A 19,125-nucleotide genomic window follows, 5' to 3' on the forward strand; every position below is an offset into this window, starting at 1 on the left:
TCTTTTATTCTACGTTCTATTAAGGAAATAGCCATGAGCATAACATGAACCCAACTACTTTGATAGTAATTCTGCATCAGTCTGCACCCATTATTTTTACATTAACTTCCATCATAAGCATCTTTTTTATTTCAGGATTATCTTTGTCATTTGTTAGATTTTGATAAATTAATAGTTTCTGTAGGAATTTGTTTTAAAAAATGGTATATTATGGGTGGAAATTTGTCAGTAGTGTCAGGTTAGCATTTTAAAGTTCTTTATTGTTCAGTTCCCTCTGCCTGGAAAATTGAATATTTGGTCCTCTGCTGACTTAAGTAGACTAAGTCATTAAATAGGTGAAAAGAATGTGGTCAGTGTTTGTGCTGAGCAGCTACCATGTATAGATTACTATCCAGAGCCTTAGTTTGCTGTACTTCCTGCAACCAAAGCAAATTGCGTGTAATTTAAACCAAGTGATAGTAATTAAATACTAGCCTAAATATTCACCTTCTTCCTTTTTTATTTCTTATATTGCCAATTTTTGTCAGAGCTTTGCATAAAATATATAAATATGTAATAGTTTTGCACAATTAAAAAACAAAGTTTATTAATGCAAATGTATGAGAATTTCCTAACATAGAAAAAGGACAGTATTCAGGAGGGAAGTGTAGACTGAAGAGAAGAAGACAAATTGGACTAAGGAAATAATGTGAGGCATTTTTTAAAAAAAGAGAAAAATTCAGTTGATGGACAGAAAGATAAGAGAAGAGGTGGAGGGATTTAAGAGCTTTTATGTTTTAAAAAGTCATTCCCTTCCCAAATAAACTTGTCATGCAGAAACTTTACATTTATGGTTGACTTTAAAGTATTTAACTGTGAATTTTTAAAGCTCACAAGTCAGCTTTTAAAATAAAAGGCGTAGTTAAAACCAGCTGTAAGCATGTACTGTTAAAGTTCTTAGGCACCAAGAAAAAATAAATAATTAGAAAAGAGTGGGTGAAGTTTCAAAGTTTCAATGAAACCTCCTGCTGATATTACTGTTGCATTTTTATGGATAGGATGCCTAAGCTGAAGGGCCTCTGTGCTCCTAAAAATGACAATTAAAAACATATACAGTGTCTTAAACAAAACCAAAGGCAAAAGGAGCTAATAAATAGTATTATACCTGATGTGGTCCCCAACAAATTCTCCCCTCTAATAGCATACAGTAAAATTTCACTAATGTGCAAGAAGCAGAGCCCTATTCAGATGACATCAGCCTCCCTGAAAACCATGGGAAGTAGCCCAATGCTACTTTCTTGGCTCCACTCCCAATTACTCCCTAAAGCACTTAAAAAGTCTATGGTGCTTTGTTTTTATTCTCAGCCCGGCTAGTTCTTCCCTTTGTTCCGACAGCTGTTCAGATAACAGCAAAGCCGGGCTCTTTCTGCTTCTCTGACCTTTTGGCATTTGGTCACGCAGCCTGAAAGTCAGGGAGTCCTTCAGAAGTACTCAGTGTCTCCCAGTTCCCTCAGAAATACCACTGCCTTTTCTCACCGAATGCACTGGACTGTCGATCGCTGTGAATGGAGGTAAGGTGGACCACTTCTGCTTTCCAAACCAGGCTGCAGAATAAGGACAGACGCACTCAGTTTTCCTGTTTTGTCCAGGTGAGGGATTGTTCCGTGTCTCTTTCCCCAGGAGTTCTTCATCAGCAGTAGACGCTTATTCTTTGCTGTCTCAATGGAGAGGAAAAACAACAAAAGATTTTCAGACTACCCTCACTATTTTATAGCGTTTCTACTCCTGGACAGTATCTGGAGCTTTATGTTTGTAGGAACGTAAAGGTATCGTAATAACATTGTCCTCACTGCCACAGAATGAGTAACTTCTGCTTTCAACTCAGGGTTCTGGCCAGTATAAATAATAATCACTGATGCTTCAGTTTGAAAATTATTTTAAAATTATTTTTAAATAAAAAGAAAACCAAAAATAACTCTAATTTTCACTCAGAATAATTCCCTGCATGTGTTTAACTGAACAAACCAGTGTGAGCAACATCTCTTCATGTCTGAAGAAAAGAAGTAAGAATGAGGGATGAAGTGTGTGGGGGGAATGGAGTTGCATGGGAAGATGGGCATTTACACCTGTCTTCTTGTGGGGAGAGAGAGAAGGGGGGAGAGAGAGGCCAAAACACAGTGGGAGCTTGAGAATCCAGGTGAACACCGAGATAGGAGAACAGGAGAGAAAGGACACCTGGAGCTCTCGACATAGAGTAGGAGGAAGGGAAAGGGCTAGGAAGGCAGTCCTTGGGAACCTCATAAAAGCAGTGAAGGAATTGCCATTGGAACAGAGAGCTCTTGGTATGGTCATTAAAGCAGAGAAACAACATTTGCAGTTTTCCAGAGCTTTATGGGACTTCTTAAGCTTGACTTTTTGGACTTTTTTCATTAGTGTATTCATTGTGATGTTATATAGTATAATCTAGTTAGGAATTTATATACAGAAAAGGCTTTTTTTTTTAAATACTTCTGACTGCAAAATTTAGCAGGTTTCTAAATGCAGTGAGTGCTATTTTGAAAAATACTACAGGCAATTTTTAGCCCAGCACAACTGAAACTTCAGGCTTTCTGGCTGCTGCTCACTGTTTTTCACATGTGGAAACAATTGTAGCATCCCAGACAGCAGCAGTGGTTTTTTAGAATGCCTGTAAATTTTAGTGACTGCCAACTAAGGGATGCAAATGACAGTTTTCATATAATTTTTTTCTTCCTTTTCTTCCTCTTTTTAGACTTTGTAAGTCTTCAGTGGTTCTACTCAAAAGAGAAGCTACATTTAGAAATTCAGAGGATTTTTTTTCCTGCTTTTATGCATATAGTTATTCAAGCAAATATAATAGATGTCTCTCTGTTTTAGAAAAGCCTTAAAATAATCTTTCATTATTTGAGAAAATGCATTTGGATTCCTAGGAGCCTTTTCAATAATTTTGATGTCACAAATTTCCTTAGTTTTAACAAAATAAATTTTCCATCCCAAAAGATCTAAAAACATAAATTAATATTTCAGCATCCTGGGTTGTATTTCATGCAAAGCAGAAAAATAAATTAGTTAAAAGAGGACATAATGGAAAGAAATGGGAATGCTTGACTTAAGAGCAAAAACTTCTAGGCAGAAATGGCAAGAAGTGAGAGGTATGATGAACATAAGACTCCAGTGGCAGAAAAAAATAAAATAAAAGAGACGATGCAGGCGAGGATAGCTTCACAGGAAGTTTTGGTAGTGACAATAAGAACTTGAATTTCATGGAACTTGGAACTGAAAACAAACTAAGGAGGAAGGAAGCAGTTTGGGCAGAATAGAAGATAATGTTCTGAGCAAGATCTTTCAAGAGCTAAGAGCAAGGTACTGACAGGACTGCTGCAACAGGAGGGACATTGAGGCAACAGAATTGGTTTGGTTTGGTTTGCAAATACTAGATAGGACACATCTGCAATTCTGGATGTTGTGATACTTTGATTACCATCACATAAAGGAGTACTATAAAGGAGTAATATCAACAAATTCTGTGTTGCAGGTGTACATTTTTGTAATTTGCATTGCAGAATCAAGATGTCAAAGAGAAGCTGGTTCCATAGATTTAAACACCAGATGGGAAATATCTTCTAGACTGGCCTCTCACCCAACAAATCACGTAGAGCTTTTGTCCATGTAGCCTTTTGAATGTAACTATAAGTGTTGGTGCCTGAATAATGAAAAGAGGATATTGAAGTGCTTCCTGACATGGGTACAGTTTGGGTGATGAGAGGTGATTTCAATCAGTCACCTCAAATATTTATCATCAGATAAAAAGACCCCAACAATTACAATATTTTTAAAAGTAGTGAGGGAATGTTTTCAGAAAAGATAAAATTGCTCATCAGATTGAGAGGCATCCATGTTTCTGAAGTTGTCTATTATGGAAAGGCTATGCCTATGTCTAATAGGAAAATGATTTCAGGGCAATTATCAGTCATCTAAAAATAAAAATATTCTGATAGACCAAGCTTCAAAATCTTAACTGTTCTTGACATGAAGTTACATATTTAATGAATTATTGTATCATGCTATTACATCTCTCACAAAAGTAACTTAGCAGTAAAATCTTTTCTAATGTATTGTACTCTGCAACTTAATGATCAAAGAACACAACGTTTTCTGTTATAAACTTAATACAGATTTGGGAGGATGATGACAGAGCAATAATTTCATTTGGCATAACATCAATGAACACACAAGAGTTTCAGTAAATGTTACCAGTCTGTATGGGACAGGAATTATTACAAACATCAGCGTAAGAAATACATTAGTTCAACTGAAGAAAATAATGACATAAAATTAAAATAGTAAGAAAATGCTTTGTATGAAAGACAAAAAAAATTTTGAATGGAATTGTAAACAAAAATATGCATGACTCTGTTCAGTTCCAGCCTATGTTCAGAGTTTTGCACAGCAGTGACTCCACAAGCAATGGGATTCTTTCTGCCTGCCTTGCATACAGTCAACCAGCAGGGAAGCAAATATACCAAAATTGCCATGGGCTGAAAACTAAACCCATACTTTTAAAAATTATCACCTCTAACTATAAAAAGAAAGTGATGAACTGAGCAGTGTGGGCTGAGGAACCCCTATAACAACATAAACCTTGTCAGAGGAATTGGGAGGTAAAACCCTTCCTTCAGTAATGCAGAATGGAGTTTGTTGTAGTTTTTAGTGTAATTTAATGATAGAATTTCATTGTATCAGTAGTAAACTCCATTGTTGCAGGCAGAGTTGGAAGAGAAATATGGGATATAGAGGAAATGTTTTTTTCCCTTCTGACATAGTTAGGAAGAGAAGGGAGCATTTCACTCCTTGACAGTACTCCTTTTTAGTGTAAGGATGTTTTCCAAGGTTTTCAGGGGAATGGTCAACTTCTGAAGTGAAAAAGGAAGTATTTGTGCTCAGAACTTCACAGAACCTTGTTCACGCATGAGAATATGCCTGAAAGAGGGACAGACCTTCTCAACTAAGCCTGCACAGGCTGTGGGGTAGCTTTATATTATTTTTGCTTTACCTTCTCTGTTTCTGTTTGTGAGATGTATTGCATTCGTTTCCTGTTTTCAGCATCTTTAATTAAATGTGTGCTTTAGGATTAAGCTGGCAGAGTATTTAAAAGATTTTTACTTTACGGACTATAAGGGACAAGATTGGGAGTACTATAAGGGTAAAAGAAGAAAGAACTAGGTATCACAATTAGATAATTTAATAACATAAATAAGGTAATAAAGCTTAATACAGTAAATGTGAAAGCCAAGAGGCAGCACTCCAAGAGACAAATAAGATCACTGATGTGACACATGCCTGTAAAGAAAATGGGAGATCTTAATGTTCACATTCTCATTCCTTTTGTAGCACTATTTCCTTTCACAAGGGAATGAGAAAAACATTCAGGGGTGGACTGACTCTTGGAGGAGGCTGAAGGTCAGCTCTGAACTGTTGGTCTTCTGATGGCAAACCATTTAATTGTACACTGGATCCAATGAGATACCTCCTGTGAGAGGAAGGAGCTTAAGATTGCCCCTCTCCGTTGTTAAATTAATAAAGTAGTGACCTGCAGAGAAAATCCATTTCTGTGCCCATCTTTCAGTCCCTTGAGTATCCTGATTAAATAACCGACTGCATCGAAGCCTCCAGACTAGTTGAGTCATTGCTTGTCTTTAAACTACAGCACTTCTTTCCTCCAAACATACAATAATAAAATGGAAATCAATATTCTTAACCTAACTTATCAAAAGTCCTGAAGATATTGATGCCATTTAACAGCTGTAGATGCAAATAAAAAAGCAGTATCTCATACCATTAGTACAAAACAATAACATTTTCAAGCTGCTTATGCTACCCACCAAAGGGCTGTCAATCATGTTTGTTCTGAAGAAGGCAGTGCTGGGGGCTGTTAAGTGTGCTGGCTGCATGTGCAGGAGAGCACATTAAGAATTCCTGTATTCACTTGAATACAAAAATGAAATAAACTTTCATGGAAGACAGATTTGAATGAATATCGCTGTGTTGCATATTTCTGAAATGTACGTAGGCTTTGGTTTTTCCCTGGGCTCCGTCCCCACGCACAGGGGAAAAGGGGTTGTAGAAAAACCTGAATGTGGTGCACTGCAGGAGCAAATAGATCTTAAAGGGCAAAATTGCTGATTACACACCAGTGTTATGGGAATTAACAGCTAAAAGACTGGATATAACAATGACAAATAACAATATAAAGAAACCTAGATAATATATATTTTAGAAAGTTTAACTTATTATGGCAGTAGTCAGTGAAGATAAATAAAGCAAAGTCATGCATCAAGGTAAAAGCATTTACATAAAAGTAAAAACATTGTCTTATTATCTCTAATACAGTCCATTTTCAGAAATTCCTTTCTTCCCTCCATGAAACAAAGTGCAAGCATTCATGTTTTTGTTTCTTGTGTTATGTAGTCACCACATGTTACTCTAAGCAAAGGAGGGGTTTCCAAATGCGATAGACTATTAATTTCTTCCTCTGTGATTTACCTGCATCTCTAAAGAACTAGCAAGAGAAAGAATATGTTAAAAATAAACTGCTTCATGGCTTATACCTTTAGCAAAGACATACCAAAGAGCAAAATAAACCTTCACTTTTGTGGTGTTTCAGATGAGTCAATTTTAGCCTTTTCTTTAGATTAGGACTGTGCTTCTGAAGGGAATCTGCCAGTCATCCCTATTTGCCATGCTTTGTTTCACACTGCAGAGCAGTTTCAGAGCGTGTGAGCTGGCTTCTAAGCTAACTAAACAAGTGTGTTGCAGGGGTGCAGCTAACGTAGCTTGGTCACTGAAGAGCGTGCAGCCCACAGGCCACGCTAGAGCCAACCTCGGGGGGAAACCCTGAAATTTATATAGTTGCAGTGTGGGTTCCTTAGGGGCAGCTCTTCTGCTCTAGAGGTCTGCTCCTGTTGGGCTGCACTGCTTGCTATTGGAAACATTGCTTCTGAGCATTAACAAATAGCTTTCTTCTCAAACCTAAAGAAACGGATTACTTATATTACTTAACGGCTGACTTGATTAGTGTTTCTTTCAATCTATTGAAAAACGGAACAGAAATAATTTGGTAGACTGCCTTATGAGCGAAGCAGACACATTTGACTCTCTGTTCTTCAGGAAGTTGACACTAAGGACTGATCCTACAGGTTGCAGAGCAGCATCCCAGCATCCTTGTGAATGTGCAGTCTGCCTTTAAACATAACAGTTGGAACCCAAGAATTTAGTGCCTTTGAGCAAAATTTATTGCATTTAGGGTATCACTTACTGTAACTAAGATCAGTGTCATTCATAAGATTGCATGATTTTATGTATTTATTTATTATATGAAATATACATAAACATATAATATGAACCTCTTTATGCTATTTTTAAAAGGCCAATATTAAGTGCTATGAAGCTGTATTTTTCTTGATTGCATAAACAAGGATATTTGAGATGAATGCATTTTTAACTTTGAATTGCCAGCAAGTTAGTAGATCTTTTTCTTTCCTTATTCTAGCCTACCATTATCAAGGAATAGGCTAAGACCCATTTTATCTTTCTGCAACACATGATCATATCCTAACAAATACTCCCTGAAGTGTCTGGAGTACAAATCTCATTTTATACGTAGTAAAAACAGTAGGGAATCTCAAATCAGCCCACTAAATAGCTTTCCTGCAACACCTTATTAAGAAAGTGAAAACTAATATAATTGCCATTTTGCTGTTCCAAAAGCATTAAATCTGGCAGTTACTGCTTTACAACCTTATATTGTTTCTACATGAAGGGCATTTGAAGGTGAAATAAGAATAAATTTTATTTAAATAGATATTAAATTGACTAGAATGTGTGTTTCAGGGAGTGCTGTAGCACTTTGCACAGAGTACTCAAGATTTGATGGGAGAAAAGGAATTGATTAATTAGAAGAAAATTTTAAGACCATTACATAAATCTAAAGTTTAACAGTATACAGTTCAGGAAAAAATGTGGTGTACATTTACCAGTTTTCAGATTAATTTCACATGCAGCAACAGTCCCCTTATAAACAAATCAATATATTACATTATTATTCACAGGTCTGTTCTGTACCTGCTTTTCATTTTGTGTCAAGTGATCTGACAGGGCTCAACTTTGGGAACACCCTTGGGCCAGTCGCTGTATCTCTGTATGCGTTTGTTTGTCTCCTGTGTAAGTTTGACAGGGTTTTTATATCCTTTGTAAGTATTTTGAGATCTAGAGAAGAATAATAGTTGCAGTTGTGCACAGCTGTGTTGTGCAAACTCTGCTCTCAGTGCTGTAGTTGAGTGCTGTTGCAGGTATTTTTATGAATATTTTTTCATGTTGTCCCGTTTCCTTAAAACTTCCAAGAGTTGTCATTTTTACAAATGGTAGTTTTGGAAGAAAAAGATAACATTACTAGTCATAGAGAGGATGGGGGCAGGGGAGTTGGCTGTATAAGTGCAAGCCAGCAAAAATATTAAATATTCCCTGAGTGTCAAGTTCTTGATTCTGCATTTGTTCTGATTACGGAAGGACTTGGCATTAACTAAAATGTTTTAAAATGTAAGCACATAAAGTATGTAGGTGAGTTTTTACCAGGACATCTTCAGCTGTAAAGTAACAGTTCCTTTTGACAGTTATGTTTTAAGTGTCCATTCCTCATCATCTGAAAAATTCGTGCTGGTTTCTAATAGTATTCTGTTTCTCTCTTTCAACCCCTGTTACTGTCATAAATTGCCCTGAATTGGGAGGCAAAGCCAGTGAAGTTTATGTGTACAGAATTTATAGCCAAACAATCAGGATTTGCCAAGACTGGACAACATGAAAGTGTATGTGTAAATTAGAATTGGGCTGCACTTAGAAAAGTGTAATAATTCATTCCAGTGTGCCTGCAAAAAAACAGAAGTATCATTTATGAGAACACTGTAAATGATGGTAAAAGAACATCTGTTTTTTTGTTCAGGATTGCTGCCAAATACAATTCACACCCTTATTTCAACACAGAATTCTTCCAGAAATTAAAGGAATAACCTTGATACTTATTTGAAAAAAAAAAAAAGAGATATGGAAATTACTTTCCTCAAAATATTATTGCCAGATCTGTGTAGAAGCATACATCGTGCAGTGCCTGATATTGTTGATTTTAGTCTTTGTTATTTTAAAAATCAAATTCACAGACAAGGATAGGTATCTTCCCTCCCTTCCAACAAGAAAATCAGTTATGGAGTAATTGTCTTAATAGAAAATGTTACCTTCAATTTGATTTTAAGTTAATTTTATTTTCTTACATGAATAAAGTCTGCATCAGTGAAGGTACCTACATAGCATGTAAAGAGATGCTATTTACATGCTCTATAAATATAGATATATGCTAAAGGAATGTGTACACATGTACACACGTACACCCACAAAGATAACACATTGGCTTTGTGTAAAATTACTTTTTGATCTTAAATACAAAGGAAACATGTTTGATCATTTGAGGTGTAAGGGAGATGATGTCAATAAAAACCGAGATGCTCACCAGTTCTCAAGAAACACTCTGTTGCTTGGAGAATAAAGTCCACTCTGAATTAGTCAACAAGACAGAAATCACCAAAACCAAAATAATTATATCATCAAATGTGCTAGGGCTACAATCCATGGAAAGTCCTTCAGTGTTTTTAGAGGACTTTGCATTAAGTTTCTTTTTTTGTCAAATGTTTGTGGTATTCCATTATATACCTGTCAATCTAGGGCATCAAAATTGGCAGACATTAGTGACCTGTTAGGAAATGCCTCTGTAATGTCTGTTCTTGCATCTATGCTGTGAAGTGAAGGAAAAACACAAATTGCCTTGTAGAAATTACAAAATGCATAGATTGAAAGAGTTCCTCTATATCCTAAAGTGTTTATTGTGCTTCTTACCATTTTATTTGAAAGAAATAACAGACTTTTCCACGATAGTCGTGTTTTGGTTTTTTTTTTTTCATGTTGGTTGTATGGTAGCAAATGAAAAAGTCATAGAACTTACAAGAAAAATATTAAGGGTCAGTAGTGCAGGGTACAGTGTATATATAGTACATAATGCATAGTGCGTTTCAAAATCTGCCACTTTATTTTTACATGAATGCTTTATTCTGCATTTTACAAGATGGACTAAAATAGTAACTATCTATTTGAAAAATAAACAGTGTTCTTACACAGTATTGTTATTATAAACAGCAATCTTTGGCCAAAGTTTTTGAAACTGTATCTTAAATATAGTTTTGTTTGAATGAACTATTTGAGTAGTTGAAACATCTCAGTTTATGGGCTCCCTGATGAATTACTCTAGATTTATTCTGAAAGTAGATTTAAACCTTGAAGAACAAATTGAAATTGCTAAGTTTTCAGTTCAGAATTATGATGCCCAAAAGGCCATGAAAAAATACAACAAAATAGAGAACAAAATAAATACTCAGTGAATGAATACTACTTGGGTAGATTTTTACAGTAGTCTGGGTGTGCCCTGGCAGGATTCTTTTCTGGCATTTTTCATTTTAACCTGTTAATGGTGTTGTTGAAATAGTAATTATTTTGTTTTTATTGTAGATTATCCATGAATTTTATTTCTCCCTTTGCTTTTCTTTCCCCTGATTTAAGATTCCAGAGGCTTATTTTATTAGAGATCCTCATACTTTCCTCCTCACAAACGACTTTGTTCAGGTATATGTGTACTTTTTAGTGCAAAACACTCTCTCAAGATATGAACTGCATGTCCTCACAGGTTAACATTTTCACATGTAACCCCAGTTACTGGAAATAAGAATGGTTAGTTGGTTAACTGAAGCATGCTTGAAAGGAGAAGCAAAGCTTGTCTACAAAATACTAACACTTGGATGAGTCTGCAGCCTGGGAGGAGAGCACCGGGTGAATTTTCTGGACTTTTTTCATGGCTGACTTGGGATATGCTTGCATTGTCACACAGTGTGTTGACCTCTCTCCTTGATGCATATTGCTTATGACAGTCTCTCTCCCTTCCCTGCAGGCCATGGAGGTGCAGATACACAACTTTGGACAGACGCCATCTCAGTTGCTCATTGAGCCCCATCCACCGCGGAGCTCTGCCATGCACCTGGTGAGACATAACTGCTGGCTGGGAATTCATTTCCTTTGAACCTGAGGAGCCTTTATAGGTCATAAAATACCCATTTAAGCAATGCTTAATGCCCTCTGTTGCCCATATCACAGTACTTTCTTCTCTGCAGAAATAGTTCACGGTGCTCTTGCAGAGCAAGATGGAAGCTTGAATAGCTTCAGCTTCCTATAATCATGACTTTTCCTGTCTAATATTGTATGAAATGGCACTATCTTCGTAACTATACACTTGATAAGTATATCTTTACATTCTTATTTCTGCAAGAAATTTCTTGGAGAAATAAGAATGGCTGCAGGCTTTTCTTACAGTGAACATGTTGTTTTGTTTTGTTTTAAAGGATACATTGTTAGGGATTGATTTATGAACCCTGGATACTTGGCAGAAATGAAGTATTGTAGTTCAAATCATGCTGGAATCCTCCCGCCCATTCCCCTGGGAGAATACAACGTATATTTCTAATTTCAGTTTGAACTTCAAAATTCATTCCCAACACATTCTTCTGTGTGCTTCTTGCAAAGAATTATATTAGACAGCCAGACTGGATGAGGCAGATCTCTGTGCCCCTCAGTGCCTTTGATTAAATGCTTGGAACCAGAAATTTTCTCTTAAGTTTTGTAAATCAACAGTAATACATGCAGTAATTGTAATTATTTTATATGTCCACAAGGAAATCATTCTATGCAGCTGCACACTGTGGAAACAAGAGTTGATCTGGAAGTGTTAGTTTAGCTATGTTTTTTTAAGTAATGTTAGATGTCAAACATACATAATATTTATTTTATATTCTTAAGATTTAGATAATATATTTAAAGTAACAATTTAAAGTGGTAAAGAAAATGAAAGGATTATTGGTACTTCTAGAAATAATTCTATTTGTTATAACAAAGGTTGAAAAAAATAACATTAAAAACAGTACTTTATATAATGCCATTTATGGTAACAGTGTTGTCTGTGTAAAAATCTGTCACCTGTAGAATCAGCACGCTGAGTTATAATTACTTATAGACTCCCTAATAAGTGTATGCTTTACATGGAATTAAATTGTCAGTTTATGTTGGAACTTTTGCATTTCATATCAGAAGTTCATTAAGGAAAATTAAATACCTATGAGTTTTTGAGTCTCTCAAAAATTATTTTTCAGTCATTATACTTTATAACATTTATATTTATGATGTAGATTGTCTGACTTTTTTATTTGACTTGTATCTATATTGTACAAATGTTATCTGCTCTATCATTTTACATTTTGTTATATATTAATTAATACTATTTAGTGACTCATGGTCATTTTGCACCCTGTAATGATAACCTAGTGGACCCTTATCATACCTGTTCTCTGCTTATCCTCATGTAATGATCCAGTTATAGCTTCTAATTTTGCTCTCCCACATCACTCGTTTAGATGCGCAGGTAGCATTGTTTTCCCTGTATGTGCACATGCTTGCCTGCTCTTTTTTAACCTTGTTTTCCCTCAGACCTCCTCACTAATTGTGTTATCCCTTCTGTTTTCTTCTGCTCTCTTCTCCTTTCTACTCAACAGTGTTTCCTTCCACAGAGTCCACTCATGTTTAAAGATCAGATGCAGCAGGATGTCATAATGGTGCTGAAATTCCCATCAAACTCCCCTGTCACACATGTGGCAGCCAACACGCTCCCCCACCTTACCATTCCTGCAGTGGTAACCGTCACTTGCAGCAGACTTTTTGCAGTGAATCGATGGCACAACACAGTAGGTAGGTTTTCATAGGTGCATTTAAATAAAATTTAAGGATCTTAACAGTGCACCGTCTAATTGCAAGTGGAGTTTAGCTAGATATGGGTTAATCTCACTCACCTGACTGTACACAAATACGTAGGAAATGTACTGTTTATTTTGGTTTGTGTCGAATAACCAGGGCTTCTGTTTTCTCTGGTGTCATTCCTAGGAACGCTCTCTCTAACAGCAGCAGCACATCACCATGGCAGACAATCGATTTGTGGTTACATCAGAAGCAGCCTTTGATATAATGTTTTTCAGGAGAGTGCTGCTGTTCTTGACACAGCCTATATTAGTATGTCCCAGGCTTCAGGAGTGCATAGTAGTATGCTAGAGGGTGTACATCACTGTCTGCTATTTGAGAGAGATTTCAGGTCTGTTCAGGAGCTTGTCATAAGCCTTCCCCTGGGTCACAGTAAAGTAATGTGGGACCCTAAGCAAGCCTAAGCAGCCAGACACTGAAATGTTCTGAAGAGAAGTTCACTATTCCCTTCCAAAAGCCCATTCCATGGGGTCATCCTAAATCTCCCTCCCAGCCCTTCTGCTCGCATCTCCATATTGCCTCTAGGTCTGTCTCTCTCCTCCCCGGACGTGTAGGTGCTGAGGTTGTCCCAGGCACTGCTTAATAGCAGTGGTGGAGCATGAGCTACCGCCCCACTCACAAACAGGTCTCGTTTGGTGACATTTTCTAAGGTAACTTGCTGCTGTGATGGCCCTTATGCTGCAGCACGTGGAAACTTATCAAAGGTTTCTTACAGCTGTGAGAAACAAGCTGCCTCTTGTTGGTGAGAGTGTGACTCAGTAGCTGACTCAGGGACTTTGTAGGGACCAGGCAAAAAAGAAAAATCCTCCCCTCTTTACAGCACAGGAGGACCCCCTAGTGAAGAGAAGTGGGCACTTCTGGAGAGGGACTTGTGAGATTTATCTTAGATGCCTACCTCCAGTAGACATAGAGGGATTCTAGATTAACTTGGGATTTAACTAGCTTAAATGTAGACGTCTCCTCAGTAAATGATTAAAGTTAGGTGAAATAGATCCCACCTCTTATGCACAAGGCTGGCCATAGACTGATGTTGCAAGCAATGCAAGCAATAATTAGAGGAATGAATGGGAATTCCTTTATAGGCATCCATTAGAGGAACTATCAGAGTAGATAAAGCTAATGTTTACCACTGTGAATTCTGCAGTAGTAATACTACTTTTAATGTGACTTTTATTCAGAATGTTTTGCATAATGTTAAAATAAGTATTAAAATTTAACATTTATTCAGAATTCTGTGTTTACAAACTGACTTCACAGATGTCGCATGGCTGTTCAGTGGATAGAACAGGATATCGGATTCCCTTTCATAAATCCGTTGATTTATGATACTCCATCAGGGGCAACTGCAGTAGATGTATAAAATGTTTTGTCCATTTCTTTCAAATAAGATTATGTTAAAAAAGAAAAGAAACCAATTTTTTACATAATTTGTGTCCTTGATGAAGACCCCAGTGTCAGAAACTATTCAAAGGTACAAAATGTAGAGACCCATGATATTTTAATACTCTTGACCAACATTGGTTGACTAATCCCTAATGAGTTCCACTGGATTTTTCAGGGGTGCTGCCCAACTACTCTGTCCCTAGCAGTAGGCCCTTTCATTCATATCTCCTCAGTTTGTTAGGAGGCTCATTTAGTAAATGGCTACCCACTTTCTCATCAGGACTGTGGGACTGATGGAAAACCCTAATTCCTACCTATACTTTACTGAGGAGGAGTCAAGGTCACTAGTACTGCAGTAGCCTGAATCTCATGGGTTTCCTTTAAATGATGGTGTTTAGTGGAGTCAGGTAGTTTAGTAGAAGTCATGAAGGTCTTTATGATGCATGTGACTGCTGGGTTTTAGTTTTTCATAAAAACTTGCATAAAACATAAGCCACACTGCAAACATGCAGGATTCAGGTTGTGGACCAACCACGAACTAAATTTTGCACCATTTATTTAAAAGAGATGAGTACTTTCTGAATATATAATATGGGAAACAGACAGGAAAGCAAAACTGTTCAGAAAATTAAAATTAATTCTAGTGATGATTTTACCTTTTACATCCCACCTGGCAGTGTCCTTTATTTTGCAAGAGGCTAATCTGGGACAGAGTATGAGTTTGCTAATAATACAGTAATATTATTTTAGTAAATCACAACTCTGGCATAAATGATAGATTCATCAGCAGAAACCTGTACACACGGTACACTACAGAAACCTGTAAACAGAGTTCTTTTACTGTCTTAGGTTGTATGTACAGCTTTGTCTTTCTGTAAGAGTTTATACACAGAAAAGGGCATTTACATACCCATCTCACAGTAGAATCAAATGAGTCTAATATCACTAAAAATCTGTCCCAAACTGGCTTGGTTTTGAAAGAAGAAAGAGAAACTAGGGAAGGGAAAGTTCTTAGAGCAGTCTTTTTCAGAACCTGGCAGGGCTATCTATAGATTCTGTTTTCTTTTAACTCCTCCAGACATCTATTGTTGTAGTAGAAAATGACAATTATTACTGAATATAAAGGCTGTTAGTGGACAGTTCCCAATGTGTAATATAAGGCAGATACGTTTAAAATTAGTACAAGCTGTGCTCTTGGGCATTTGAGTTTCAGCATAGTCAGGAGATCACTCAAGCGCCTTCTCACTTTAATCCCTTCTATATGGGGATAAAGGTAGATGCCATATAAAGTCTAGCACTTCATCTCCAAACCTTCATCATTATCTTTGATCTGTTGAAAGCAGTACAGTTAGACAAAGCATGAACTAAATCTCACAGGTGCTGAGAACGCAACAGTCTCCATCATGAGTTTGTATATGTGTCAATTTACCATTTATTCTCCAGAAAGCTGCATCTCCTCATATGGAGGATATTCTTGTGCAAAATGGCATTTCTTGACAAAAATTATGCTTTCAATAGTGATTACTGTGACTTACACAGTGGGGGAAGTCCTCAGAAGAGCCAAAGCAATGTTCTCTGCCCTTGAAAGTGGATAACACCATATATGCAGACCTTAATGCAAATTAGAACAGCTTAAGGACTGCTCAATATAGAACCAAATAAGAATAGTTGTGGAAAATTTACTGTAGTCCACAATTACCAAGCTTAAAACTCTCTAGATAAATCCCAGAAAAGGTCCAAGTTTCTGTCATTTACAGTTTCCCCTACATAAGAAACTCATAACTGTCTATTTAGTCCAACTATTTTTCTTTTCCGTGCTATTATAAAATCTCATCCAGTGTTCAAATGTAACAAAATGCTCTGTTAAACTATTTTAAAAAGTTATTTAATGAATATTTGTGGCAGCAGAAATCGTAATGAATTAGCACTCATATTTATACATTTATAGTTACATAAGTGAATAATTAACATATATTTCTGTAGCACAGAGGAAGAAATCTTAATAGACGTATAGAACAAGAAATAATAAGAAGTTATCTATTTTTTTTGCATATAATAACCCCACAGTGCAGTTTTAAACTTGAACAATCATATAAAAATTTCGGGCAACAAGGTTTCCATGTACTTTATTCTTCCTTTCATTTGTAGGCCTTCGGGGAGCTCCAGGATATTCTTTGGATCAAGCCCATCATCTTCCAATCGAAATGGATCCCTTGATTGGTAGGTCAAGATGAATATGTAGCGATATATTTGAAAATAGCATTTTCAAGAATTATTGATTAAGCTATATTTGTATATTATGCTTCATTTAACACAGAAGATAGGAAAATATTCATTCTTGTCAGTCCTGGAGAATTAAAAGCATTAGCAATTGATGTTGAATGAATTACATGAGTACTATTTGTTACTAACATCACTAGCAATTGGTATTTAAGAAACAACCACCAAAGTCAGTCACACTGTCAGCCCATATCTATAAGTCTGTTCTCTTATCAGGTCACATTAATACAATAAAAGGTGAAGCTCTGATAGAGTTCACATACTTTCATTTTTTACCACTAGTACTGTACTGCGTATATCACTGCAGATTTAGACTGATTTCTTTTCATTCGATTTGTGATTAGGATTGTTTTAGTACGTATTATTAAATTAATAAAGAAAAGATTGGGTTTTAAATTGATGCATGATTCCATTTTTTTAAATCTAAGAAATACTTGAGAAAGTAAAGTATTCTGAGAAATAAGCATCTTCTAAAAGTGTTAGAGTTCTATTAAAAGAGATTATAGGAACCTGTATTTCTAATGGTCATTATTTCTCTTTAACTGTAACTATTTGGTCTGGGGTTTTTTAGGAGGTATATTTTTGAGACAAAAATTATATATAGGGAAGATTCTTAGAGCCGTTTCTGAAGCATCAATGAGAAAAAAAGGCATTTTTAAACATCTCCAGATGAGAAGGTACCTTTTCTCTCTAGTCAGTATTCATGGTTGAAAGACTTGTATACAGGTATCTCAGGAGAGTTAGCTTTCTTGTTCTGTATACTGCATTTGCTCATATAATGACAATAGTTTTCTCTTCAGATTTTCTTCTCAAAAGCTAGGGCACAACTATTGTACCACCTCTTCTGGAATTCTGGGTAATTTGTTGTTTACTACCTTTTAGTGGATGTACAGAGAAGACCTGGAAATTTAGACTTGTGCTCTTGGAATGTGCATAAAGTTGGTATTGACTTCTGTAAGCAAATTTGAAATAGGACTGTTTTTTCATTGAGTTTGTTATTTCATACAATTATGAGCAATTTGAGTGAAATAACCAAAAACAGGGACAAAAGGAATTTCAGAATATTAGCTGCATAAGTTCTGTTCTTACCAGTAGGAGAAACATGTCTTTCGGAGTGGCTTTTATCTCAATTATCTGAATTCAGTTGTCTAGATTCCCTGCATAGCTAATGGAGAAAGAGAAACTGTCCTCTGGAGTTGTCCAGCTTACTTCACTTGGACAAATACTATAGGATGAGATGACTTACCATGTGCGGTGATGTCTCTCTCCAGTCAGTACAGAGGGAGCCTAGATAATTAACTTAGATTATATACTAAACTTTTAGAAGCTAATATTAGGTGAGAGGAAACATAACTTTACTGTATTGCAAAATTCTGTCTTTAGCATCATGGGGAGTAAGGAGCACGTTAGCTGATTATGTCTAGTCCTTCCTAACAGCTCTCTTTCACAACAGTCAGGATGGTCAGATTCTGCAAGGACCATTCATTCCTTTTCCTTCCACCTGGGGGATTTCCAGGTGACATTGCCTCTTTTGACATTCCTGGCAGTGGCCTGGCTCCCTGCTTGATGAGTAGGCAGTGTTAAGAATATACATTGGATTTAAATAGCTTCATTGGTTGAATCCTTATGTCTTTGATCCAATTAAGTGTCTGCAGTTGTGGAGGGTGGGAGGGGGATGCACAGGTCACACAACACAAGCTGGATATAATCCTTAGGAGAGGTAGCAACCACCAAAAATTCATTCTGTGAAGTTTTGTTCTTGTTGACTTGGTATTGTAAATGGACTTCCATCACCATCACTCCATCACTTCACTTTCCCTCACAGTTTAGTTTGTTTTTTGGAGAGTACTTCGGCAGAGCACTTAAAATATTTCCACATATTATACAGTGCATCAGGCACTAAGAAATTGTCATCTCCTGTAAAATCTTTTGTCTTATTCAAAGGGAAACAAGGAAACTCATAATAATTTCATATTTCTGACACCCATATAGACAGCTCTAAAGGTTCATATTCAAAATGCTTACTCAACAGCAAATTCACAGTTCATTGAAAGTTAAATGTATTCATTTTCTCCTGTAAGTGTATGACAGGAAGGTGTTGGAATGACACTTGTAAAATGTGTTCTGCATTTCGTTACAGCCAATAACTCTGGTGTGAACAAGCGGCAGATCACAGACCTTGTGGATCAGAGCATCCAGATCAATGCACATTGTTTCGTGGTCACAGCAGATAATCGCTACATTCTCATCTGTGGTTTCTGGGACAAGAGCTTTCGAGTTTATTCTACAGAAACAGGTGACCCTAAATACAACCACCTGTTTCTTGTGTGCTCTTAGGTCACAAATGGGTGGTTGTCTTAATACTACCATATCTAATGCCTATGCTTACCCTTCAAGACATAATAAAGGGCGGTTTAGAAAATCCTTCGTTATTATCTGCTTATAATAGCTTTAGGATGCTTTTTTGAAGATAAAGGAGGTAATATGATACTGGAAGGCATACAGTTTTGTTAT

General features: G+C 36.5%; 1 protein-coding gene across 1 annotated transcript in view; it reads left to right on the top strand.

Annotated features, from left to right (window-relative positions):
• The window catches only part of NBEA (neurobeachin), a 539,268-nt gene that overhangs the window by 500,653 nt on the left and 19,490 nt on the right, over positions 1-19,125 (top strand). The window contains exons 51-55 of the mRNA XM_067291201.1: positions 10,654-10,716; positions 11,039-11,128; positions 12,690-12,882; positions 16,480-16,551; positions 18,752-18,907. Coding sequence (XP_067147302.1) covers positions 10,654-10,716; positions 11,039-11,128; positions 12,690-12,882; positions 16,480-16,551; positions 18,752-18,907 — 574 coding nt within the window. The remainder of the gene's footprint in view (positions 1-10,653; positions 10,717-11,038; positions 11,129-12,689; positions 12,883-16,479; positions 16,552-18,751; positions 18,908-19,125) is intronic.

The sequence above is a fragment of the Apteryx mantelli genome, chromosome 1, assembly GCF_036417845.1.
Source record: "Apteryx mantelli isolate bAptMan1 chromosome 1, bAptMan1.hap1, whole genome shotgun sequence".
Classification (NCBI taxonomy): Eukaryota; Metazoa; Chordata; class Aves; order Apterygiformes; family Apterygidae; genus Apteryx; species Apteryx mantelli.